Raw genomic sequence first — 10,856 nt, 5'->3', positions numbered from 1 at the left:
GCCTGCCAGGCTCCTCTGTCCATGGGATTCTCCAGGCAAGAATACTGGAGTGGGTTGCCATTTCCTTCTCCAGGGGATCTTCCCGACCCAGGGATCAAACCCAGGTCTCTTGCATTGCAGGCAGATTCTTTACCAACTGAGCTACGAGGGGAGCCCCCTTTTCCATTATAGGTTATTCCAAAGTATTGAGCATAGTTCCCTTGCTATATAGCAGTAGCACAGTAGGTTCTTGTTGATTATTTTATATACAGTAGTGGGTCTATATTAATCCCAAACTCCTAACTTATCCATCCCCCTGCCTTGCCCCTTTGGTAACCAAAAGTTTGTTTTCCATGTCTGTGAGTCTGTTTCTGTTTATAAATAAGTTCATTTGTATTATTTTTTAATATTCCACATATAAGTGATATCACATGACATTTGTCTTTCTCTTTCTGACTTTGTGTGATTATCTCTAGGTTCATCCATATTGCTGTAAATGGCATGATTTCGTTTTTTTATCTAGTGTATGTATGTATACATACCACACCTCCTTTAAAGATACATGTACCCCGGTGTTCATAGCAGCAATATTTACAATAAGCCAAGACATGGAAACAACCTTAATGTCCATCTAATAGATGAATACCATCTTCTTGAGCCACGCTGAGAACATTTCTTGCCTGCGTGATTGCAGAAACCTCCTAGCTGGCCTTTCCTTTCTCGCTGTCCTTTACCCAACAATCAGACTGCACTTCTAAAAAAATACAGGGTAGATCCTGTTCATCCTGCTTTAAATCCTCCCACTGCTTTTGTCCCTATGATAAAATCCTGACCCCTTCCAGTGACCCGTGAGGCCTTGCCTGCCCTGGCCTCTGCTGTCTTCATGAGCCTTATTGCACGTGGCCCTCTTCATTGCTCACCTCCATCTAGCTCTACTGATCTTTTTTTTTTTAATTAATTCATTTATTTGGCTGCACCAGGTCTTAGTTGAGGCACTCAGGATCTTCAATCTTATTTGTGGCATGTGGGATCTAGCTCCCTGACCAGGAATCAAACCTGGGTCCTCTGCATTGGGAGTACAGAGTCTTAGCCACTGGACCACCAGGAAAGTTCCTGTACTGGTCTTTTAGTCTCTTGAACAAACTGCTCATTCTACCTAGGAAGGTTTTCCTCATCCCTCATTGTTTGGTTAGCTCCTTATATTCCTTTAAATCTCAGCTAAATGTCATTTCTTCAGCAAGCTGTTTCCACTGATTTTATCTAAAGTCCACGTTCCATGTGATTTTCTCCTACTTAGTTCTTTGTTTTGTTTGATTATTTAATTCTTTTGTTTCATGGCATACATAGTAATTCAGATTTATTATGTAAAACTGTTTTCTAAATAATCTGGGTTTGACTGCACAGTAAGAAGGATCTTATATTTGTTTGCTAACTGCTTTCAGATGAAAGATGGTTCCCATCATGGCCTTGGCTAAGAAATCTTCTTATTCAGTAGTTCTTAGTAACTCATGGAAAAAAATTACAGGAAACACCAGAGGCCACATTGACTCTTGGAACTCCAGAATAATTATTTTTGAACTTTCCCAACTGAACCCATTGGAGTTTAATTTAATAACATTAGATCCCTTCAAAGATCCAGCCTTTTGTCTCAGGTTTACTGAGTATGCTACTGAATCAAACGTCTTGTGACTCCTCATTATGATTTTTAGTAACAGCGAATTAATAACCTTGTCCTTGAAAGTCTGCAGATAAAGTGTATCTGAAAGTGTCCCAGAGTCTGGGGAGAGAAACAAGGACCCAGTCCTGGGATTTCTGGCTCAAGCCACAGCTTTTGCTGGAAATGAGGTCAGTGGTTGCAAGGGAGCTGAGCTGGTCCCTTGACAGTTGCGTGATGACAGACTCAGGGTGTGTTTGCACCCAGGCGTCCACCTCCTTTCTGGAGCCTCAGCAGGTCATGTACATGCTTGGTCCCTGACACGATTCTGGAGGAAGTAGCTCTCAGGTCATCTCTGTGTGAATGTCTTGGAACTGGCACCAGAAGCTGACAGAGGATTCCTACATTTTCTTCTCTTCTTCCTCTCTGAACTGAATTTTGATAATCTTCATAGGCAAGAAGAGGAAAGTGTGCTTGGAGGTGCTAACCTGGGAGGAGGTGACAGGAAGGAACATGGCTTCGTGTTCTGAGCATTTCTTTTTTTAAAATTTTGCTTCAGATATTATTATTATTATTTTAATATCTTTTGGCCACATCACACGGCATGTGGGATCTCAGTTCCCCAACCACGGATCAGATCCACGCCCATTGCATTAGCAATGCAGAGTCTTAACCACTGGGCTGCCAGGGAAGTCCCTGTTTCAAATATTATTTTTAATTTCAATATTTTGAATATTATTGAAACACAAACTACAGCCCTCTCATTACTGTCCCTTGGAAATGTAGCCACTGCCTTGAGGTCTGTGTGTTTAATTTTACAGTTGCTCAGTCGTGTCTGACTCTCTGTGACCCTGTGGACTGTGGCCTGCCAGCCTCCTCTGTCCATGGGATTCTCCAGGCAAGAATACTGGAGTGAGCAGCCATCCCCTTCTCCAGGGGATCTTCCCAACCCAGGAATCGAACCCGGGTCTCCTGCACTGTGGGATTCTTTATCATCCAAGCCACCAGGGAAGCACGTGTATCTATGACCAAAAAATATAGCGTTCTGGATTTGCATGTTTTTACATTTTCCATAAATATATTATATATGTTTTTGCATCTTTTTCACTCAACATTGTTTCCCATATTCATCTGTGTAATCAGGTGATGCAGTTAGTTAATCTGAACTGTTTTAAAGTATTGTACTCTGTAAATATTACTCACTTAACCATTCCCCTACTGATGAGTACTTAGGTTCCTGAGCTTTTTTTTTTTTTTAATATTGATTTATTTAGCTGTGCCAGGCCTTACTGTGGCATGCAGGATCTAGTTCCCTGACCAGGGATCAAACCTGGGCCCCGTGCATTGAAAGCCAGGAGTCTTAGCCACTGGACCTCCAGGGAAGTCCTTACTCTTGAGGCAGCATTTCATACCCTTTGGTCAGTCAATCATTGGCTGCAGGTTGTCCCTGTGGGGACCTGAGGCTGTCATTTCCTGGATAGGGCAGATGCTTTGGCCTAGAGCAAGTCTCTGGAGAAGGCAGCTGTGAGCACTTTGCAGTCAGTATTCAGAGCAGCAGGGGTGTGGGTGCACCAATATGGCAAGAAGGATCTGGTTGAGATGCCAGCACATCATGAGGTTTCCTGTCCCTGGAGGGGATGTTTGCTTTTTGTTTGAAGGCTGGGCCATCCAGCCGGAGTTACCTGCGCCTTTCCCTTAGTCTCTTGGCCATCTCATTGTCATCTTATTGTCACTGACTCTTCTTTAAAAAAATTTTTTTTTTTCTATTTCAGAAGGTTTTTTGCAAGTTGCTTTATTTACAATGCCAACTTTAAAAATCACTGAACTAAAATTAACTGGACAATAAACTAGGCAGAAATTGCTTTACAAAAAGGGAAAGCCCAAAATGCCACTTTCTATAGGGAACCCACAGTTCAATTTTATTCAGAGCAAAGAAAAGAAACTTTCAATCATACTAGAAGAAACTGGGCCTTAAGTTTGGGAACTGTACTGAAACTACACATGCAATGAGGACAACATTCTGCTAATACAATTGACTTGCTGCTGCATTTGTTGACTGTTTTTCTAATATTAACAATTATAAACAAAGCAGTGCAACTAGTATTTGGAATAATCCTTACAGTGTTACAGCGTCAGACACGAAATTTCACTTCTCCTCACACCACTGGTTCTCTTTGCGTACCTGGGCTTCCTCTTCTTCAGTAAAATCATTTTTGATATTGAATGTCTTTCGAATCTCCTCAGGAGTTTTCCCCTTGATCATATTAGCAACAGTCTTGCAGGTAACATCAAGCAAACCTTTGATGTCTAAGTAGTTTGCTGCCAATATAAGCTCAAAGAGTGTCCCTTGGTCAACTTTCAGGAATTCTTGATCCCAAACAGGTATATCATCTGTTCGTTTTTCTTTGTTCTCATCATCCTCAGGAGGAGGAGGATCATCCTTGTGGTGGGTGCACCACTGAATGACCTTTTTTTAATATTGCTGCATTAACATTTGGCAAGGGGACTGGATCATCATCTCCTTCATCATCCATTCCCAAATCTTCCAACATAGTCTTGATGGTCACAGACTGTTTTGCAATTTCAACATCAACTTCGAATATCTCTCCATCAGAACTCTGCAACTTAATTGAAGGCATGGTGTTAGGTCTCAAGGAGATGGCGGGCCGGACGCAGAAGTGAGCAGGGCGACGCCGACAAACAGCAAAACCGAAAAGGGGAGAACAAGGCCAATACCTTTAAAAATTTTTAAAATCAAATTATAGTTGATTTACAATGTTGGACCAATCTCTGTTGTACAAAATAGTGACTCGGTTGTACAAATATACACATTTTTTAGTTTCCTTTTGCATTATGTTTTATCACAGGATATCAAATACAGTTCCCTGTCCTACACATTAAGACTTTAGTGTTTATCCATTCTAAATGTAATAGCTTGCATCTACCAGCCCCAGACTCCTAGTCTATTCCTCTTCATCCCTTCCTCAGCAACCACAAGTCTACTTTAATTGATATTATAATTTAAGATATTTACATTTATTATTTTACCTTATTTTATTGGCCACACTGTGTGGCATGTGAAATCTTAGTTCCCAACCAGGGATGGAACCCGTGCCTTCTGCAGTGGAAGCTTCGACCACTAGGGATGTCCCTATCATTGACTCTTCACTTGCTTATCTCCTCTACCTACTCCTTGAGGCAGGAACCTGGGCTTGTTCACCTGTTGTCCTTCTCAGCCCCATAGGGTGGCACCATCCTTGGCATGGAGGAGGTAAGTACAACATTCCCTGAGTCCCCTGGATTCCCCCGCCACAGGGACCTGAGTTGTCTGTGCTCACTCCATGGCCTCGAGTCAAGTTCATTGACTAAAGAACAGCCTTGGGAGACTTTGATGAGACAAATGTGAGAATCAGGCAATCATGGAAGGGCAAGTCTTTAGTGTTCTCGTTTTTTGGTTATATATGCCTTTAAAAAGTTTATTTAAAACAAATTTTATGGTAGATTTCTTCTCCCTACCCTGCAAATGGCTCAGTGGAAGACAGTTTTGCTGTGCCCTTCTTGGAGGGAGAGAAACAAGGAAATCTTAAAGCCGAGTAATTACTTCCATCAGCAGGAAATCAGTACTCTTTGAGTGAACTGAACAGGTACTGGGGAAGTCTGACTGTTTAATTTCCTTGAAATGCCATTTGCATTTATTCAGGGCTGGGAGGATCACTTTGGGAGTTGGGGACTGGAAGAGAGGTCAGTGGAGAGAAAGGAGGGACAGGGCAGCGTCTCAGAAGACTGGGGAGTGGGTGATACTTAGGAGAGAGATTTCAGAGTTTATTGAGAACTTCTCACCGTCCCCACAAGGCTTCTGAGCCATGGAGAAGCCAGCAAGACCCAAGAGGTGTCAGCTTTGGGGGACACACTGTGATCACTTCCTGTGCTGACTGATGGCTGAACATCTCTTGTCTGTAAGAGAAGCAGCTCAAAGACCTGCATAAACTTCTCCTTGCCACCTTTTAGGGCTCTGTGGCTGCAAGGTGGTATTAATAAAGGAATGAGTCCACCCAGAAAACAGCCAGATGAGGGTCTGGGGATCTCAGGGATGCTCAGGGTAAAGAGGGAGGAGGTAAAGTGAGTCCTTCAGGGACTCTGGGCTCCCTGTATTCTTCCTTCTTTGTTAACACCTGTAGGGGTCTTTTCTCTACATTGAATCCTTTCATCTTTTTAAAAAGTTGAAGTATAGTAGATTTATAATGTTTCAGGTGTATAGCAAATGATTCAGATATATTGAATTGGTCTAAAATTTCATTTAGGGTTTCCCGTATGGACACACTGTTTGGCCAATGCTGTGTGTGTATGTGTGTATACATATATATATATACACACACATACACACACATACATACATATATATACATTATATATACACTCTTTTTCAGATCTTTTCCATTATAGGTTATTACAAGCTGTTGACTATACTTGCCCACGCTTCAATCCCTCCATCTTAAAGATTGTTTTAACAGTAGGATTCAGTCTTATTTAATTTATTTTTTTTAGCTTTCTGTTTATTATTTTTGGCTGTGCTGGGTTACTGTGTACAGGTTTTCTCTAGTTGCGGTCCATGGCTTCTCATTGTGGTGGCTGATCTCACTGTGGCTCACAGGCTGTAGAGCACAGGCTCAGTAGCTGTGGCCCATGGACTTCAGTTACTCCTTGGCATGTGAGATCTTCCCGGACCTGGGATCCAACCCCTGTTCCCTGCCTTGGTGGGTGGATTCTTACCCACTGTACCACCAGGGAGGTCCAGGATTCAACTTTAAAATAAAGTTCAGACGTGTGAAACACTGCTGTGTGCAGAGCCCTTGGCTCGCTGCTGGGGACTCAGAGATCTCAGCTGTGTAAAGGAGGCAGGCCTGATATGAGCAGGTGTGGGCCCACGACACCAGATGTCAGGAGGAAGGTGCTCTTTGCTGTGCTGGGGCCAGGGTTAGAGCCAGGAGCGTCTGGTTCTTCATGGTGAAGGCTTTCTAGGCAGGCGGAACAGTCTGTGCAGAGGCTGGGGGTCTGAACAATGTCAGGTCCAGGGTTGTCCGAGCAGTTTAATACACTGGAAAGTGAAGTCAGGGTGCTGGGAGTTGACTTGAGGTCAGAGAGATGGCTGAGGAGCTTGACCGAGACCCTGCCATAAAGGCCTTAAGAAGATCAGCCTTATGAAGGGGTGAAGGTGCAATGAGACGGAAGCGTGATGTTTTTCCATTGTCATCACAATGGTAACTGCTAGGAGTGGGGATGATGATGAATTAAAATACCCAATGATGGGAATGCAGGAGTCAAAGCGGCGGTGGGTGAGTTTTCTCCTGGGCAAGAAAGCGTCCCTGGCTCCTACTTTCGACTCTTCTGAGCTAGCCTGGAATATACCCACTGTGACTAATCACTATATATTAACTGAGCACCTACTGTGTGCTCAGAACAATATGTATGGCTGAGACACGCTGTGGTGCCCCAGCTTGTGGGCTCCTATGGCTTCAGTGGGACAGAGTTTCCCTGAGTTCTGCTTATCACCAGTACCACCTGCCCATCACACCCAGCTTCAAACAAGCCGAATTCATTCTTGAATCCCTCGTGCTCAGGAATCCCAGGATGCGTGCCCCATAAAGGTTTGATGATTGAATGACTTGTGCACATCACATCATTTGTGAACAGGTTGGGCGAAAGTCATTTGTGAATCTGACATTAATAACTATTATCTTCTGGAAGTTGGGGATGTGGAGAGTAAACCTACCCTGAGAAAAATAGATCTGATCTTGCTTCTTCTCTGAATTGGTTTGTGACCTTAGATAGTCCTTGGCTGAAATAAGCCTCTTTTCAGCATGTGTAAGATAAGAGATTTGGATCAGTGCTTCCGTAATGTCGCTTCTGGTTCAAATATCCTAGTATTTAAACTCTATAAATAGGAATCCAAAACTCCGGATCGAAAGACATAAAAAACCGTGAGCCCGCAGGGTGGTGGAAAGATGCAGAGAAGCAAGAAGAATACCTGGCGCTGCACTGGCATCTACCAAATGCTGGTTTTCACTCCTTGTAAGATACAGGCAGGGAGTTTTACCATCTAGTCTGGGGTGCTCTGACAACTAATTAGTTCATGTTTGTGAGGTACAAAAGGAAAAAAGGTACCTGTAAGAAATCACACAAATGCTAACTGTTGTTTTCCATCTGATTCTCCTCCAGTCAATTGCACCTTTCTATCAGAGTGTTGAAACAGCATCAGTTGGGGCTCCTCTGGCTAATTGTGCTGCCAAGAAACAGGGGAAGATTCTCTTAAAATTTTTCATTTTAATTTCTCTCTGTCTATGACTCCCCTCCCCGCTTTTTCTCCAGTGCATTGTTCAGAGCTGCTCCCTGATCAGGGGTCAGTACAAGTTAGCACTTCTGTTTTTCTCTATTCCAGTCTAGTCTCCATGGAAAAGCTCTGGAGGATACACAAATAAACACCCCAAGTGGGTCTCCATCCTCCAGAGGCTCCTATGTGTTCAGGAAGGGCAGAGACCAGTCCCCCCGACCTGCCTCAGGCAACCACCGTTCAAGGCAGGTTGTGAGAAGCTTGGTGGGGGCAGGGCCGTGGGGTTTCTGATGAGCTTCATAATAAACTGTGACCTAATTGACCCAAATGCAGCTTCCTCAGTGCTCAGTTACCTTCTGCTGTGATGATGCCATGTAACCAACCAAGCCAAAACTCAGAGGCTTAAAATAATGGCGTTTATTTAAAGAAGCTGCTGGTTGGTGATTCAGACCAAGCTCAAAGCAAAGTTTAGTATCTAGAATGACTAACCTGCTGGGTCCCCCCAAGTTTTGAGTAGTGTCCCAGAGTGGGTGCCTTCATGGGGGCCCCTTCACCCTGATCTTAACTCAGTACCCAGGCAGTGACACCCACCGTGTGCTGGCCAGTGGCTGGAGCTCTGTGTAGGGAGGCAGACAACTTGCTGCTCAGAGTTGGTCAGCCTCCTCCGTAGTGGGGCAGGATCCTGGGGGAGTGGTGACTCACTGAGAACAGGCTGCGTTTTTGCCCTGGAGGCTCTTTCCTCATGCTCAGCATTGTGGGAAACTTTAGCTGAATCATTGCATCTTGGCCAAGGAGGCCGTGAGCAAAGGCGGGAAGTGAGTGATGTGAACAGTGATCCTACAGACATGGCCAGGGGAGGCCGCTCCAAGATAAAACACAAGACAGAAAATTCCAGATTTCACTTGACTTGTTGGGGTGGGGCTGGAGGAGGGCAGAGGAGAAGAAGGAGCAAGATGAGACCCTGAGGAGGGACCCGGAGGCAGAGATGCAGTCAGTTTTTTAAAAAAGGGTTTATTTATGGCTGTGGTGAGTTTTGGTTGCTGTGGGTGGGCTTTCTCTAGCTGCAGTGAATGGCAGCTACTCTCCAGTTGCAGTGCATGGGCTTCTCGTTGCTGTGGCTTCTCTTGTTGTGGAGCATGGGCTCTAGGTACTCAGGCTTCAGTGGTTGCAGCTGTGGGCTCTAGAGTGCTGGCTCAGTAGTTGTGGGGCATGGGCTTAGTTGCAGCATGTGGGATCTTCCTGGACCAGGGATCGAACCAGTGTCCCCTGCATTGGCAAGTGGATTCTTAACCACTGGACCACAAGGGAAGTCCAGAGATATAGTCATTGAGGTCAAAATAACATGCAGATAGCTTTGTGACTTTTTCTTAAAACCACATTTTATTTGAAACATGTAGATTTCTGATTCTCATTGTTTCCTTGGCTATTGGTCCTTGCTGAGAAATTTTGCTAACGAGATTTACTTCTCCAGTCAACTGTTTCTCAGTGGCTGTGATCATCTTGCCACTAAAGGTATCATTAAATAGGCAGCTTGCTCAAGTGCTGGGGACAGTTGGGTTTCTCAAAATCAAGGACATTTCAGAGCATGAGTGAATGACTGTGGCCAAACATTATCGATGTGAGTGCAATTCTTTCTTCTTCGTCCAAGGTCGTTAGTTTCTCCCTCCCTGTCCTTCCTCGTTTCTTCCCCAAACGTTTATTGAGCATCTCCTATGCAGCAGCTTGGGTATACAGATAAACAAGACAGGTATGGGCCGTATCTACTCAGCGTTGGTGTGGTACGAGCTGAGAAATTCCTCATTCATTCATTTGTTCAATAAACAGTCCTGTGGTGCCTGATATTTGACAGTCCTTGTGCTCGCTGTTGCGCCCACGGGGCTGAACAAGAGAGACGTGGGCTATGCCTTTGTGCACGTTAGGATCTGGGTGGGGAGAGATGTCAGGCAACAAAATTCATAAAATAAAAATATAATGAGCCTTGTTTGGAGGATGGTTAATGGTCCACGTACCAGTGCCACATACCACACCAGTATCTTTCCTCATGGGTTCTGGTTTCATGGGTATGTTTGACCTTGAACTCTTGAACTACTGAAGTGCACACTTAGGTATTAGAATAGCCGTGTGCCTAACAGGGAGAGTGGATGTTTCCTTCTTCATTCATTTGCAAGAGGGGACAGCTTCCTTGAGAATCACAGATCTCAAGTTAAGGCCTTCCACCCTTTTGGCCACTCTTCCTTATTACCGAGGAGACCCAAGGGCTCACTTATGAGGGGTGGGAAGCAGGTCCAAGGCACTATATAAGCGGGGCTCTTCAAAACAGTGTTATTGGGAAACCAAATGTCAGCGGGAGGTTACTGTATTCTGAGGCTGGCTTTCAGGGTGGGAAGTGGAAAGGCGTCAAATGCAGCTCATGATTCCTTAGTGCCTACTACATGTGTCAGACCTCTCTGTAACCTCTATGTTGTTCCCTTAACACGTATTTCCATTTTATGGATGGGGAGACTGAGGCTCAGAGAATTGATGTGGCTTACCTAAGGAGCCAGGGTAAGAAATCAGGTTCCTGGACACCAAGTCTGATGTGACTGGAGGCAATCACTTGGAATTTGTGACCTCAACACAAGATGGAGAAGATACAAGGGGATCCGAGAGTTGTGTCATTTTAATCTTAAAGCACTGGCAGGCAGTGATTCTTTGAACATGAAAAATAGTGAATTTTTAAAAAAGCTGGAAACACTAGAAATTTACTCTTTCCAAGTGAGAGTTCTTGGCAAAATAGACTTAAGTAGCATCTTCTTCCTCCCATTTTCCTTCTGTTTGGAGCATGTGTGTTCCGCTGTTCTGGAAGTTTTTCTTGACAGAAGCAGAGCGGTTTTTGACAAACAACTTTAATATTCT

General features: G+C 44.2%; 1 protein-coding gene across 1 annotated transcript; it reads right to left on the bottom strand.

Annotated features, from left to right (window-relative positions):
- Nucleotides 1-3,665: 3,665 nt before the first annotated feature.
- Nucleotides 3,666-4,365, bottom strand: LOC148774066 (S-phase kinase-associated protein 1-like). Its single transcript, XM_088831768.1, is given in 2 exon segments — nucleotides 3,666-4,106; nucleotides 4,108-4,365. Coding segments are annotated over 2 exon segments (492 nt in total). The 5' UTR covers nucleotides 4,273-4,365; the 3' UTR covers nucleotides 3,666-3,779.
- Between the last annotated feature and the right edge of the window lie 6,491 nt (nucleotides 4,366-10,856).

This window comes from Moschus berezovskii, chromosome 24 (assembly GCF_049115385.1).
Source record: "Moschus berezovskii isolate FMDL1 chromosome 24, NW_MosBer_1.0, whole genome shotgun sequence".
Classification (NCBI taxonomy): Eukaryota; Metazoa; Chordata; class Mammalia; order Artiodactyla; family Moschidae; genus Moschus; species Moschus berezovskii.
Note: the sequence above shows the minus strand (reverse complement) of the source record. Positions and strands in the feature narration are given on the sequence as shown.